Source organism: Chiloscyllium plagiosum, unplaced genomic scaffold, assembly GCF_037043375.1.
Source record: "Chiloscyllium plagiosum isolate Xiang-an unplaced genomic scaffold, Cpla_swu_hap1 HiC_scaffold_30, whole genome shotgun sequence".
NCBI lineage: Eukaryota > Metazoa > Chordata > Chondrichthyes > Orectolobiformes > Hemiscylliidae > Chiloscyllium > Chiloscyllium plagiosum.
Genome location: NW_028270168.1, coordinates 46,183,448 through 46,199,771, shown reverse-complemented (window position 1 = coordinate 46,199,771; position 16,324 = coordinate 46,183,448). Strand labels below are relative to the sequence as shown.

Below are 16,324 nucleotides of genomic sequence, written 5' to 3'. Positions count from 1 at the left end.
TCAGTACCATCATAACATGACATGGGATGTGGAATATTAGTCCCTTAGCCAAGAACACATGCTTGAGGATCAGAGAAGAAATGGGCATTCAAGAAATTTTGTCATTACAGCCTGACCATCCATTACTATGTTTGCACATCAGATTCTTGGTTTGGAAGTTTTAAACTCTGGTGTCTGCACATGCTTCAGAGATCCTGAGCAGCTTTCTGCTTCAAGGCTACACACTTTTGGGAAAACAGGACCATAGTAATCTCAGCAATCAGAAACAAATTCCCATGGCCTCGGCCCTTCTAATCAACTTGCATGAGAAAACATCAACAAGCAGGCATTGAACAGCAAGCACCAGAAGAGTAAGGCTGAGCCAGTAAGCACATGGTTATGTGCTGCTCCACTAGATGCTCGAAATGCAAAATCAAGAGAGACCTGTGCTCATGTCTCCGAAGTGGAAAGCTGGCTTTTGAGCAAATATCAGTGATTCTACAAGTAAAATGACAACTTACAAGTTCAACGCCAACACCTTTCTCATATTAATCAATGTAGAAATCAACTTCAAGGTTCAGAGCTATCCAGGATTATTCTAACTCATTTCATACCAGTATTGTCAAAGGGATCATAGCAAAGCTGGTCAAATTATGACATAAGCATGGTATTGCAAAGGACAGACAGAGTGAGACTGTGACGCTCTTCAGTGACACTGCAGAGGTGCGAGGTTATGCCTCTGTACAGGTCAATTAGAAAATTAGAAAAATACTCAACTTGCATAAATATCATCTTGTAACTGGAAAATCCAAACAAGAAACAGAAACTTCAAATCTCCATATGATAATGGAAGCTACTATGAAGATGAAGGAACAAAGACATTCCTTCCAATCAAAGTCTTTGTTCCAGGCTTTATGAAATATAAAGCACGTGGCTATAGTGGGGGTGGCTCAGTAAAAAGATGAGAAGATGAAGGTGTTGGCGGGGTGGGGGGGGGGGGGGCACACAGAGAAGAGGAAAGTGGTTCACATGTGGAGGGATGCCAAGACAGTGGGGTGTCACACAATTGGAGGAATACAGAAGGGCCATGGTACATGATCAGGGGCTTACAGGGGTCAATCAAAGTTCAGGTGGTATACAGGGGGGCACCCCTAGATCAGGGGGTGTGCAGGAGGGCACCACTAGATCAGGGGATATACAGGGGGGCAACCCGAGATCAGAGGGCATCCCTAGATCGGGGGTATACAGGGGGCATCCCTAGATCAGGTGGTATACAGGGGGCATCCCTAGATCAGGGGGTATACAGGGGGCATCCCTAGATCAGGGGGCATACAGGAGGGCACAAGATCAGGGCAACATAAGGAGGGAGCAGTGGTGATCAGAGGGGATTGGGCAGACAGGGTCCACACGGAGGAGGGCCAGTGAAGGGAAACAGGGCAGGGGAAGAGTTTGCGGGGCTAGGGGGCGGGGAATGTGTGGGGGCGGTGGGGTAATTTGTGAGGGCCGGGGGGGGGGGGGTTGTTGGAGCCGGGGGGTAGTTTGTAGGGATCGGGGGGGGGGGGGGGGGTGTTAGTTGGTCGGGGCCGGTGGGGGGGGGGGGGGGGGTAGTTTGTAGGGACCGGAGGGGGTAGTTTGTGGGGGCAGGGGGACGGGGAGGCAGTTTGTGGGGGGTGGGGGGGTAGTTTGTGGGGGCAGCGGGGGGTAGTTTGTGGGGGTAGTTTGAGGGGGCGGGGGATAGTTTGTGTGGGGGTGGGGGGGCAGTTTGTGGGGGCAGGGGATAGTTTTTGGGGGGGGCGCAGTTTGCAGGGGGTGCAGTTTGCGGGGGGGGCAGTCCGTGGGGAGGGCAGTCCGTGGGGGGGGCAGTCCGTGGGGGTAGTTTGTGGGGGGGGTGGGCCGGGGAGTAGTTTGTGGGGGGGGGGGGGGGCAGGGGGGTAGTTTGGGGGGCGGGTGGGGGGTAGTTTGTGGGGGGGGGGGGTAGTTTGTGGGGGGGCGGGGGGTAGTTTGTGGGTGGGGGGCGGTGGGTAGTTTGTGGGGGGGGGTGTTTGTGGGGGCAACGGGGGGTAGTTTGTGGGGGGAGCGGGGGCAGTTTGGGGGGGTAGTTTGAGGGGGCGGGGGATAGTTTGTGTGGGGGTGGGGGGGCAGTTTGTGCGGGCAGGGGATAGTTTTTGGGGGGGGGGGGGCGCAGTTTGCAGGGGGGGCAGATCGTGGGGGAACGGGGGGTAGTTTGTGGGGGCGGGGGGCCGGGGAGTAGTTTGGGGGGGGGGGGGGGTAGTTTGGGGGGCGGGTGGGTAGTTTGTGGGTGGGGGGTAGTTTGTGGGTGGGGGGGCGGGGGGTAGTTTGTGGGGGGGGGGGCGGGGGGTAGTTTGTGGGGGGGGGGCGGGGGGTAGTTTGTGGGGGGGGGCGGGGGGTAGTTTGTGGGGGGGGGCGGGGGGTAGTTTGTGGGGGGGGGCGGGGGGTAGTTTGTGGGGGGGGGCGGGGGGTAGTTTGTGGGGGGGGGCGGGGGGTAGTTTGTGGGGGGGGGCGGGGGGTAGTTTGTGGGGGGGGGCGGGGGTAGTTTGTGGGGGGCGCGGGGGTAGTTTGTGCGGGGGGAGGCAGTTAGCGGGGGGGAGAAGGGCAGTTAGCGGGGGGGAGAAGGGCAGTTAGCGGGGGGGAGAAGGGCAGTTAGCGGGGGGGAGAAGGGCAGTTAGCGGGGGGGAGAAGGGCAGTTAGCGGGGGGGAGAAGGGCAGTTAGCGGGGGGGAGAAGGGCAGTTAGCGGGGGGGAGAAGGGCAGTTAGCGGGGGGGAGAAGGGCAGTTAGCGGGGGGGAGAAGGGCAGTTAGCGGGGGGGAGAAGGGCAGTTAGCGGGGGGGAGAAGGGCAGTTAGCGGGGGGGAGAAGGGCAGTTAGCGGGGGGGAGAAGGGCAGTTAGCGGGGGGGAGAAGGGCAGTTAGCGGGGGGGAGAAGGGCAGTTAGCGGGGGGGAGAAGGGCAGTTAGCGGGGGGGAGAAGGGCAGTTAGCGGGGGGGAGAAGGGCAGTTAGCGGGGGGGGAGAAGGGCAGTTAGCGGGGGGGTAGAAGGGCAGTTAGCGGTGGTGAAGAAGGGCAGTTAGCAGGGGGGGAGAAGGGCAGTTAGCGGGGGGGAGAAGGGCAGTTAGCGGGGGGGAGAAGGGCAGTTAGCGGGGGGGAGAAGGGCAGTTAGCGGGGGGGAGAAGGGCAGTTAGCGGGGGGGAGAAGGGCAGTTAGCGGGGGGGAGAAGGGCAGTTAGCGGGGGGGAGAAGGGCAGTTAGTGGGGGGGAGAGGGAGGGCTGTTTGTGGGGAGGGGGGGCAGTTTGTGGGGGGGAGGGGGGGCAGTTTGTGGGGGGGGGAGGGCAGTTTGTGGGGAGGGGGGGAGGGCAGTTTGTGGGGGGGGGAGGGCAGTTTGTGGGGGGAGGAAGTTTGTGGGGGGAGGAAGTTTGTGGGGGGAGGAAGTTTGTGGGGGGAGGAAGTTTGTGGGGGGAGGAAGTTTGTGGGGGGAGGAAGTTTGTGGGGGGAGGAAGTTTGTGGGGGGGGGGCAGTTTGTGGGGGGGGGGCAGTTTGTGGGGGGGGGCAGTTTGTGGGGGGGGGCAGTTTGTGGGGGGGGGCAGTTTGTGGGGGGGGGCAGTTTGTGGGGGGGGGAAGAGGGCAGTTCGTGGGGGGGGGGAGGGCAGTTCGTGGGGGGGGGGAGGGCAGTTCGTGGGGGGGGGAAGGCAGTTCGTGGGGGGGGGAGGGCAGTTTGTGGGGGGGGCAGTTTGTGGGGGGGGCAGTTTGTGGGGGGGGGCAGTTTGTGGGGGGGGGCAGTTTGTGGGGGGGGGGGGGAGGGCAGTTTGTGGGGGGGGGGGGAGGGCAGTTTGTGGGGGGGGGGGGAGGGCAGTTTGTGGGGGGGGGGGAGGGCAGATTGTGGGGGGGGGCCAGTTTGTGGGGGGGGCCAGTTTGTGGGGGGGAGGGCAGTTTGTGGGGGAGGAAGTTTGTGGGGGGGGGCAGTTTGTGGGGGGGGCAGTTTGTGGGGGGGGGCAGTTTGTGGGGGGGGCCAGTTTGTGGGGGGGGGCAGTTTGTGGGGGGGGGCAGTTTGTGGGGGGGGGGCAGTTTGTGGGGGGGGGGCAGTTTGTGGGGGGGGGCAGTTTGTGGGGGGGGGGCAGTTTGTGGGGGGAGGCAGTCTCCCCCCCCGGACCCCGCGGCCCTCTCCAAGTCGCTCACTCACCCCGTGTGCTGGCCCTCGGCACCGACTCCACTAAAGCCACTGTCCGCCTGTCATCGCCAGGGGATCGCCTGCGTTGCGCCGCACCAGCCTCCCCGGGACTGCGGGGCGGGCGTTCTGTGTTCTCTCTCTGGTCCGCAACGAAAACCCGGTGCAAACGCTGGCGGCGGGGAGGGGGAGGGGGTGGTGTGGGGGGTGCGGATGGTACAGAGATTCCTATTTACCGCCGGCTGCAGTGGATGGTGGAAACCATCGTCGGGGAGCCCGAAGCCAGCGGGACGAGGCGACACCGAGCACCGCGGCCGCGATCTCCATCCCGCCCCGGGAGCCTCGCCTTTGCCCAGGCCAGAGACGGGAGAGTAGGGCGGGGAAGACCACCTGAAAACGGAAATGATGCACGGCCCGTCGCTCGTCTCCCCCGCCTTGATGGACAGGTAGGAAGCCAGAGCTCGGCCAATCGCAACCAGGCACTCGGTGCTGGGGCGGGGCTAGTCTGGCAGCCCGCTCACCCTGGTGCTGTCCATCACCCGGATTGACAACACTGTCGACCAATCAGAGGCGGCGCAGGGGCTGTGGGCACGCGGCCTCCCTGGAAGAGAATGCAGAGAGCACGTCTGTGCTGGCAAAGGAGCTGTTCAGTGCATTCACAACATTACGTCGCTGCTTGAACCACAACCGTTTGCATTTATCACATAAAGCCTTTTATTCATCTAAAGCATGCAACATTTTAGGGTTTTTTTTGGTATAAATTTCAAACCTTCGTATCTAACCCAACTGGGGCTATCCTGATGGTATAGGCAGTTTGCTTCAGCAATTGGGGGAGATGTCATTTCACAGCATTGGCTTCAGTGGAGCTGAATGTTGACCGAGTGATTTGCACCTTTTACTGCTTTGGACACACAGTTGCAACAGATATTGTTGGGGTCCAAAGAAAGATTCGACTGCACCAGAAGAACTTTGGAAGTTTCGAAGCGTTATCCTATCAGCTTGCCGCTCTGCTTTAAATCAAAGTCAGGACCTTTAATCCAGCATCATTTAATTTTTATTGCCCTGATCACAGACATTGCTGGTTGAGCGTTAATATGTGCCTTTGCAAGTGCCACTTCTCGACTTCTGATAAACAACTACAGCGAAGTTATTTTATATTTGTAAAACTTTTTTTAAGATGAAGGCGAATTCTCGACACCTTGTCAAAGAAAAATATCTTTCAGAGGAACAGGGAGAGCCCATTCACAATATTACTTTTCCGAATCCACATACACCCAATCCTGAGGAAGGATTACTTTACCCGAAACGTTAACTCTGGTTTCACTCCACAGACGCTGTCAGACCTGCTGAGTTTTTCCAGCAATTCCTATGTTTGTATTTACACCCCAGTGCCCCCCGCTCCCCTTTTTTAAGCAAAGTACCGTAAACTTTCTTGACCTTATAATTGAAATCGAATCACTTCGTTGACAAAATTCAACACACATGGCTTTGATCAACGCTAGACCAGAAAGTCACTATTTCCAATTACTCCTGTGAGCTCGAAAAACTTGCACTTTATAAATAAATCATGCCGAATTTAGAGACGGCTGTGATATTTACAGACCAGTCAAATTCCCCCCTCCCACACAGCTCGATGCAAGGTGAAATAGTTTCGCTGTACCTACCATTGCAGTGTCCCGCCAGCTATATTAGGTTGAGTCTAGAGCTCAGTCAGATCTTTAACAGTCTTTCCATTCAGACTGCTGTCACTGACCCCCGCATTCTGAAGAAGCTGAAAGGTCGCAGATTTTTCGTCGAATGAATCCGATCACATTTCCTCTCTTTGAAAAGGTCCTCCCCTTCCCTCCTGCTACAATTGCTTCCTTCTCCCAGGTAGTTGCAAAGCGCAAACATACACACACTAGACAGGCAGTTCAGAGCCAGCCAACCATTTGCACTGTGAGCAAATCTATAATAGTGCACAGCTCCAACCAATCCAGTCACCCCTGATATCATAAACCGTGCCCTCCTGCTGAAGCAGGTATATCAAATCGCCAGCCATTCGATAAAACAGGAGTTTAAAAAAGGAAACATGTTTAGACTTTAAAACAGGCTGTGACAGCATGAAGACACAGCCGAGAGGAGAGCTGTGCCAACGCATTTAACAGCAAAACGTCAAAAGTGCAGATTAGTCTCAAATGTGAATGGCAATAAAAAGCTGGGAAGACTGAGTCACACATGGTTTTGTCTATCAATCATTCTTGAGGAGGCGCTGCCATTAGCCAAGCTGAGATACGTGCAGTTACTGAAAAGGAATCTGCATTTACATGTCACCCTTACTATGGTAAAATATATCGAGGTGCTTAGTAGGTGTGTTATCAGTTAAAATTGGGAGCTGGCATAGACTCAGTGGGCCAAACGGCCTCAATGCTGTGCCATAATTCTCGGATTCTATGGTTGGCCTACATAAGGATAGTGACAAAAAGCTTCATAGTGGAGACCAAATACGTCACTTTATGGAGCATCTTAATGCAGGGGAGAGAGGTTTCTGGTCATTTCAGAAGTACCGGTAGAGGCAGCTGAAGATATGGCCATCAATGGCAGTTCGATAGAAATCAGGACATGCAAGGGGCCAACATTTGAGGGATGCTATAAGCTGGAAGCAGGAAAGAATGAAAGCAACATTGGAATACCGAGGTAACAGCGAAGCACAAAAACAAGCAATGGCAGCAGGCCATTCAGCCTCTTAAACCTGTTCTGCCTACAAATTAGATCAAGCCCATCTCAGAATCACAGAATTGTTATGGTGTCAAATGAAGCCATTTGGCCCATTGTGCCTGTATCGATTCTATTACCGAATATGATTTTTCTGCCTTTTCCCATAGCTTTGAACGCCATTTCTATCCAAATAATCAACCAATGCCCTTATGAATGCCTCAATATGTATTTTAGTTGAATTTAACTTCCTTACTACTCTTATTGAATAAAGATATATCACTGTTAACATTTTCAATTAACATCAAAGGTATAGCATCTTTCCGACAGAAATGCCAGATTTTCACTGTCCATTAGAGTTCTGAAGAAGGGTCACTGAACCTGAAACATTAACTTTGCTTTCTCTCCACAGATGCTGCCAGACCTCCTGAATCTTTTCAGCAATTTCTGCTTTCTGAATACACTACAGTCTTTCCAATGTAAATATATCCTTCCTGAAATAATATTTGGAGAGCCTAAAGTATTTCTTAAGCCCTTTCTGGCTGCATGTGTTTTTTAACATCTTATGACAAAAGGTCATTGTGGGGAAGTGTGAGCTTATATGCTTTGGCAGGAAGAACAGAGGAATAGAAGAGCTGAATATTATTTAAATGGAAAAAGGCTACAGAATTCTGCAGCACAGAAGGATTTGTAAGTCCATGTGCATAAGTCATAAAAGGCTATAGCATGCAAGTTCAGTAGTTGATGGGGAAGACAAATGGAATGTTTGCTTTTATTTCAAAGATAATGGAATTCAAAATATGGAAGTCTTGCCAAAACTATTCAAGGCACTAGTTAGGCCACACTTGCAATATTGTGAACAGTTTTGGCCCCTAAGGACCAAGGGGACCTTGGTCCCCTTGATTCTAAGGAATGCTGCACTCTGTAGCTTTTGGTGATTTATGCACAAAGACTTCCAAATCCCTCTGTGCTGCAGCTTTCGGCAGCCCTTTTCCATTTAAATAACATTCAGCTCCTCTATCCCACTGTTCTTCCTGCTAAAGTGCAGAAACTCACATTTCCCCACAATGCTCAGAAGGTGTTAAAGACACACTGGCATTGGAAGGAGTCCAGAGAAGACTCTCTAAGTTTATTCTAGGTGTGGAGGGATTGTCTTGTGAAGAGTGGTTGAGTAGGTTTGTCCTCCTTGGAATTAAGAAAAATGAGGGGTGTCCTTATTGAAACATACCGATTCTTTAGCAACTTGACAGAGATTGGAGCAGAGGGATTGAAGGGCTGCGTGTTGTGAGGGTGAGAGGTTGGAGCCCTCCAATCTCTCTGCTCCAATCCCGACCTCACCACCAAGCCAGCAGATAAAGGGGGCGCAGTGGTAGTCTGGCGCACTGACCTCTACACCGCCGAAGCCAAACGCCAACTCGAGGACACCTCTTCCTACCGCCCCCTCGACCATGAACCCAACCCCCCATCATGAAACCATCATCTCCCAGACCATACAGAACCTCATCACCTCAGGAGATCTCCCACCCACAGCTTCCAACCTCATAGTCCGGGAACCCCGTACTGCCCGGTTCTACCTCCTTCCCAAGATCCACAAACCTGACCACCCTGGCTGACCCATTGTTTCAGCATGCTCCTGCCCCACTGAACTCAGCTCTACCTACCTCGACACTGTCCTATCCCCCCCCAGTCCAGGAACTCCCCACATACGTTTGAGACACCACCCACCCACTCCACCTCCTCCAAGACTTCCGTTTCCCCAGCCCCCAACGCCTCATCTTCACCATGGATATCCAATCCCTCTACACCTCCATCCGCCATGACCAGGGCCTCCAAGCCCTCTGTTTTTTTCCTCTCCCAACGTCCCCAACAGTACCCTTCCACCGACACTCTCATTCGTTTGGCCGAACTGGTCCTCACCCTTAACAATTTCTCCTTCGAATCCTCCCACTTCCTCCAAATCAAAGGGGTAGCCGTGGGCACACATATGGGCCCCAGCTATGTCTGTCTCTTTGTTGGCTATGTTGAACAATCGATCTTCCGTAATTACACCGGCACCACTCCCCACCTCTTCCTCCGCTACATTGATGACTGCATTGGCGCCACCTCGTGCTCCCAAGAGGAGTTTGAGCAATTCATCAACTTCACCAATACATTCCACCCTGACCTTAAATTTACCTGGACCATCTCTGACACCTCCTTCCCCTTCCTGGACCTCTCCATCTCCATTAATGACGACCGACTTGACACCAACATTTTTTACAAACCCACTGACTCCCACAGCAAAGTGGATTACACCTCTTCCCACCCTACCTCTTGAAAAAATGCTATCCCGTATTCCCAATACCTCCGCCTCCGCTGTATCTGCTCCCAGGAGGACCAGTTCCACCACAGAACACACCAGATGGCCACCTTCTTTAGAGATCGCAATTTCCCTTCCCACGTGGTTAAAGATGCCCTCCAACGCATCTCGTCCACATCTGCACCTCCGCCCTCAGACCCCACCCCTCCAACCGTAACAAGGACAGAATGCCCCTGGTGTTCACCTTCCACCCTACCAACCTTTGCATAAACCAAATCATCCGCCGACATTTCCACCACTCCAAATAGACCCCACCACCAGGGATATATTTCCCTTCCCACCCCTTTCCGCCTTCCGCAAAGACCATTCCCTCCGTGACTACCTGGTCAGGTCTATGCCCCCCTACAACCCACCCTCCCATCCTGGCACCTTCCCCTGACACCGCAGGAATTGCAAAACCTGCGCCCACACCTCCTCCCTCACCTCCAACCAAGGCCCTAAAGGAGCCTTCCACATCCATCAAAGTTTTACCTGCACATCCACCAATATCATTTATTGTATCCGTTGCTCCCGATGCGGTCTCCTCTACATTGGGGAGACTGAGCGCCTCCTAGCAGAGCGCTTTAGGGAACATCTCCGGGACATCCACACCAATCAACCACACCGCCCTGTTGCCCAACATTTCAACTTCCCCTCCCACTCTGCCGAGGACATGGAGGTCCTGGGCCTCCTTCACCGCCGCTCCCTCACCACCAGACGCCTGGAGGAAGAACGCCTCATCTTCTGCCTTGGAACACTTCAACCTCAGGGCATCAATGTGGACTTCAACAGTTTCCTCATTTCCCCTTCCCCCACCTCTCCCCTGTTCCAAACTTCCAGCTCAGCACTGTCCCCATGAATTGTCCTACCTGCCTATCTTCTTTTCCACCTATCCACTCCACCCTCTCCCCCTCCGACCTATCACCTTCATCCCTCCCCCACTAACCTATTGTACTCTATGCACTTTCTCCCCACCCCTCTAACTTATCTCTCCACCCTTCAGGCTCTCTGCCTGTATTCCTGATGAAGGGCTTTTGCCCGAAATGTCGATTTTACTGCTCCTTGGATGCTGCCTGAACTGCTGTGCTCTTCCAGCACCACTAATCCAGAATCTGGTTTCCAGCACCTGCAGTCATTGTTTTTACCTATATTCAAGGGTTGTCCAATCAGCCATGATCTCATTGAATGGTGGACCAGTCACAATGGGCCAAATGGCCTCCATCTGCTTCTATATCTTGTAGTCTTATGGACCTCTGTTTCTCTCTCCACAGGTTCTAACAGATCTGCTGAGTAGAACATAGAAACATAGAACCCACAAGCATGCTTCTCCATTCATTGTGGTCATAGTTGATCTTTGAGCTCAATACCCTAACCTGCCCTCCCACCGTATCCATTGACCCCTTAAGCCACATGAGCAATACTTACATTCTTCTTGAAAACACATAATATTTCAGCCTCAACCAAGGTTCACCACTCTCTGGGTTAAAAATTTCTCCTTATCTCCTCTCCCACATCCTATGACCCCCTGCTTCTGGACTTCCCTACCATCACGGAACACACTTCCTGCCTTTGACCTGTCTGGTCCTGTTAGAATTTTATTGATTTCTAGGAGATCCACCTTCATTAAGGGGAGGCGACAGCCTAGTGGTATTATCACTAAACTGTTAAACTCAGCTAATGTTCTGGGGATCTGGGTTTGAATGAAACTATTGTCAATTATCAGACAGCTATTTGGCTCAATAACATCCTTCAGTGAAGGAAACCTGTCAGCCTCACCTGGTCTGGCTTACATGTGACTCCAGAGCCTATGCAGTGTGGTTGACTGTCAGCTGCCCTCTGAAATGGCCTAGAAAGCCACACAGTTCTGTCCATCGCAACAAAGTCTCAACTAAGAATTGAAACGGGTTGGACAACCTGGCATTGACCTAGGCACTGGAAAAGACAAAGGCAAGAAACAGCATTCAACCGTGAAAAGTCATCCTTACTAACATCCAGGGGCTAGTGCCAAAATTGGAAAAACTGTCTCACAGACTAGTCAAGCTACAACCTGACATAGTTCAACTCATTGGATCATATCTTACAGACAACGTCCCTAACCACCATTACCATCCCTGGATATGTCCTGTCTCAATGGCAGGACAGACCCAGCAGAGATGCCAGCACAGTGGGATACAGTTGGAAGGGAGTTGCCCTGGAGTTCTCAACAAGTCTCGTAGTTTTGGGTTAAACATGAGTAAGGAAACTTCCTGCTGATTACCGTGTACTGTTCCCTGTCGGCTGATAAACCAGTACTCCTCCATGTAGAATAACTCATGGAGAAAGCACCGAGGGCGGTAAGGACACAAAATGTACTCTGGATGAGAGATTTCAGTGTCAACCACAGAATCTGACTCGGCAGTAATACTACTGATCAAGCTGTGCTGGTCATAAAGGATATAGCTGCTAGATTGGATCTGTGGCAGGTGGCGAGGCAACAACAAAAGGAAGAAACATACTTGACCTCATCCTCACCAGGCTGAAGATGCATCTGTCCATGAGGGTATAAGTAAGAGTAATCACCACACAGTCCTTATGTAGACAAAGTCCCACTTTACCATTGAGATCACCCTCAATACTGCCATTCGGGACAGAATTCTAGGATTTTGACCCAGCGACAGTGAAGGAACTACATCATATTTCCAAGTCAGGATGGTGAGTGGCTTGGAGGGGAACTTGCAGGTGGTGACTGCAATGGTTCAAGAAGGCACTAGGGATGGGCAATAAATGCTAGTATGCCCATATTCCATGAGTGAATACAAAAATTATCTTCTAAACTCCAGTGAATAAAATCCTAACTTAATCTTTCTTTGTGTGTCAGTCCTGCCATCACAGGAATCAATTTCATAGAATTATAGAATTCCCTACAGTGTGGAAACAGACCCTTCAGCCCAACAAGTCCACACTGAACCTCCCACCCAAATCCATTTCCCTACCCTATTACTTTACATTTATCCCTGACTAATGCAACTAGGAGAAAGTGAGGACTGCAGATGCTGGAGATTAGAGTCAAAGAATGGTGCTGGAAAAGCACAGCCGGTCAGGCAGCATCCAAGGAGCAGGAGAGTCAATGTTTCGAGCATTAGCTCTTCACCAGGAATGTGGGAAAGGCCCAAGGGTGCTGAGAGATAAATGGGAAAGGGGTGGAGCTGAGGGGAAGGGAGCTGTGAATGTGATAGGTAAATGAAGGTGGCAGGTGATGATGATAGGGAGCGGATGGATGGGAAAGAAAATGGACAGGTAGAACGGGGGGGGGGGGGGGGGGGCCGAGTTGGCAGGTTGGATCTGGGATAAAGTGGGGGGAAGGAAGATAACGAAACTGGGGAAACCAACTTTGATCCCATGTGGTTGGATGAGACATTTTTCCCTCCAGGCATCGGGTGACTAGAATTTGGTGGTGGAGGAGCCCAGTTTCCCCACCTCCCCTCGCCCCAACCTTATCCCAGATCTAACCCTCCAACTCGGCACCACCCTCTTGAACTGTCCATCTTCTATCCCACCTATCTGCTCCACCCTATCACCATCACTGCCGGCCATTCAGAAAAAGATCCATAAATTCCTAGTATTTCCTGTCTGCTAACCAATTTTCTATCTATCTCAACACGCTATTCCCAATTCAATACGTTTAATTACACATTCATCTCTTATGTGGGATTTTGTCACAAGCTTACTGCAAATTCAAAAACACCATATCCACTTGCTCCCCATGATATTAGTTACATCGTTGAAGAATTCAGGTAAATTTGTTAAGCATGATTTCCCTTTTGTAAATCCATGTAGACTGTGTCTGATTCTATCACTATTCTGCTTTAAAATCCTTGATAATGAATTCTGGCATCTTCCCCACGACCAACATTAGACTCACTGGTCAAGATTTCCCTGTTTTCTTTCTACCTCCATTTTAACTAGTGGGGTTACATTCTCTTGGTAAAAACAATGACTGCAGACGCTGGAAACCAGAGTCTGGATTAGTGGTGCTGGAAAACCACAGCAGTTCAGGCAGCATCCGAGGAGCAGTAAAATCAACATTTCGGGCAAAAGCCCTTCATCAGGAATAGAGGTTACATTCTCTGGGAATCTATATGAACTGTCCAAGAGTCCAAAGATCTTGGGATGACCACTAATTCATCCATTATTTCTAGGGTCGCTTCCTTAAATATGCTGAAATGTAAATTATCAGCTGTGGATATAAATCCAAACCCTGAAGTTTTGTGAAGAATTTGTTAATATTGAAATGGTGCACTTGCCTCTGCTGGTGGTGGAATATATCACAGCAGGCAAAATGTGAGCAGAGTTTTCAAAACAAATTGTTTGATTAGGTTAGCTTGAAGGTCTTCCGTGAAATGGGGTTCGTATTGAAAAGATTTTGTTTTCAACTTTGTAGTTACAAAACCTCAACCAGGCAGAGAAGTGCTGTGCAATTGTAATGATGTTAACATAGCATGATATATATGCACTACAGAGTGCCCTCTTTATTTGTTAGTTGCTATAGCTGCTTGCTAATATTTTGTGATTTCCGTAGAAGGACATTCAGATTTCCATGGAAGGACATTCCGATCTCTGTGTGGAGCATCATTCTGCCGTCTCTCTTTATTTAAATTATATTCTGCTTTTCTAGCCTTCCTAATAAAGTGGATATCCTAACTTTTTCCCACATTATACTCCACCTACAAAACTTTTGCCCACTCACTTAAGCTATCGTTACCTCTTTGCAGATCCCTTGAATCCTCCTTACAATTTGCTTTCTTATTTAGCTTTGTACAAGCAGCAAATTTGGCTACAATCTGTTTTGTCTTTTCATCCAAGTCATTGTATGGATTAAGAACAGTTGAGGCCCCAGCACTGATTCCCATGACACTCCACTAGTTATAGTTTGTCATACTGAACATGATATATTTATCCCAGCTCTGTTTCTTGTGGGTTAGCCAATCCTCTATCTTTGCTAATGTGTCATTTCCCAACACCATGAACATTTCAGCAAACTTTTATGTGGCACGTTATTGAATGCCTTTCGAAAATCGAAACACTCTCTCAATCTATTGTTGCCTCTTTATTCACCCGACTTGTTCCTTCCTGAAGAACTCCAATACATTTGCCAAACTTGATTTGCCTTTCACAAACAAGGCCGATGCTGTCTGACTGTATAACGATTTTCTGAACTTACTGCTGCTACTTCTTTAATAATAGACTCTAACATCTTCCCAATGACAGATGTTAACTGGCTGAAAAGTTTTCTGTTTTCTATTTCCCTTTATCCTTGAATTACATTTGAATTTACATTTGCAGATTTCCAACCTGTTGGGACCTCTCCAAAATCTAGGGAATTTTGAAGATTACAACCAATGTATCCACTATCTCTGCATTCATTTCTGTCAAGCACCGAGGATGAGAAATCCTTACTACAAAGATACGTGTGTCCATGGATGATGGGCTTTGTGGTATATTTCATGTTAGACTTGGATACTACACTGTGGAATGAGTAGACAAATGGCCCTTTACTCAATCTGTGCCAAGTGCTGAGGTCATGACTATTTAATGTACATTTAATGTGTCTTGTGGGATTTTTAGATAAAAAGCACCAAGCCCTGTAAGTCTTATTTATAACATATCAACCTTAAGTGGCAATTAGCAACAACTATTTTAGATCTCGAGACAGATAACCTTTTCCTTTAACTAGGTGATCTTCAGCTCAAAGCAGTTTGATTTGCATAGCAGTGATAAGGACAATGAGGGAATAAAAGTCTCAACCACTCACAATTTGTTATCTTTCACTAGGAAAGTGTAGGCATCTTCATACCCTAGATATAGCCTAATCCTCAAACCAACAACCATTTTGGTCCAATCAGATGCTGTAACTTGGCGAGTTTGGATGTGGGAGAGTTTCAGCCACATCTAAAGGCTTTAAAAAGTGCCCAGTGACCTTTAAGCCCATTGAGATGCAGCCTTAGAGTTATAATATGTTTGTTGTTACATATTATACTTCAACCACAAATTAGTGACTGGGAAACATGAATCATGAGCAAGGTTATTTTTCATGCTCCAAATGTACGCCTACTTCTTTTCAATCTTTTACACTGCTTTCTCTTTTAGTAAAAGAAGGAGCATTATCTATCTGAATGGAGGCTGAGAGCAAATATTTTAATTTTCCCACAGACCCCAAACTTGAATTGTAACTCACTTTACTGTAGGTAGGGCCATTGTTTGAAAAATAGTTCAATGTCCAAGTGAAATGTGTAGTTCAGAATAGTAGTTAACTTGAGGATTGAGAACGTTTCAGGATCTAGCAAGGGCTATCAAAAAATGGGGAAAATGACAAGTTAGCTAACCAGAAGTACACAAGCAGATTGTAAAACCTTTTACAAGTATAGAAAATGGAAGAGAGCACCCAAATTAAGTAAGTGTTGGTCGTTTGAAGCAGATACGGGAAAAATTAAAATAAAGGAAATGTCTGAGGCATTGATCAAGTGTTAGTGCCCATCTTTACAGAAGACACAAGTTACATAACAGAATTGGAGGTTAACCTAGTGCCAAATAAAGTGTGGAAATTAAGGTAATGTCAGCAAAGACAAAAGTACTGAAGAAAGTCAAGGGACTAAAACTCTGACAGATCCCTAATGATTTAAGATTGGAAGCCACTAAATGTAACATCTCTCTTCAAAAGCAGTGAACATGCAAACAGGAGCTACATGCCAGAAAGACTGAAATCTGACAACAAAAAAGGGATGGCATCTATTATGGAGGAAATCTTAACAAAGTGCAGTGAGATCAGAACAAGTCAGCAAGAATTGACAGAAGGGAAATCATCTTTAACAAACTTATTGAAGTTTTTTTTCAGGATATACCTGAAGAACTGGTGAAGGGGAACCAGTAGGTGCAGTGTACTTGCATTTCTAAAAGTTATTTGATAAGTGCTGCACAAGAAGTGAATACACAAAATCAGAGTTTGTGGTGTAATAGGTGATTTGTTAGTATGGAAAGGTTGTAGGTTTACAGACACTGTATGTAGGAAGCAGAGAGCTGCTTTAAATGGGGCATTTTCAAGTTGGCAGGCAGTAACTAGAAGAATGTCAGAAGTATCAGTGGGGCTTCAGCTATTTATA

The 16,324-nt window shown here is 49.3% G+C and overlaps 1 protein-coding gene across 3 annotated transcripts in view; it reads right to left on the bottom strand.

The window, feature by feature from the left end:
• The window catches only part of stk40 (serine/threonine kinase 40), a 76,660-nt gene extending 70,678 nt beyond the window's left edge, over nucleotides 1–5,982 (bottom strand). The window contains exon 1 of one of the 3 annotated variants that reach the window (XM_043717907.2): nucleotides 5,821–5,982. In XM_043717907.2, coding sequence (XP_043573842.1) covers nucleotides 5,821–5,823 — 3 coding nt within the window. In that variant the 5' untranslated portion in view covers nucleotides 5,824–5,982. Of the gene's footprint in view, nucleotides 1–4,171; nucleotides 4,520–5,820 lie in introns of those variants that run through there. The other 2 variants (XM_043717909.2, XM_087976911.1) reach the window with 2 other exon arrangements.
• Nucleotides 5,983–16,324: the final 10,342 nt, after the last annotated feature.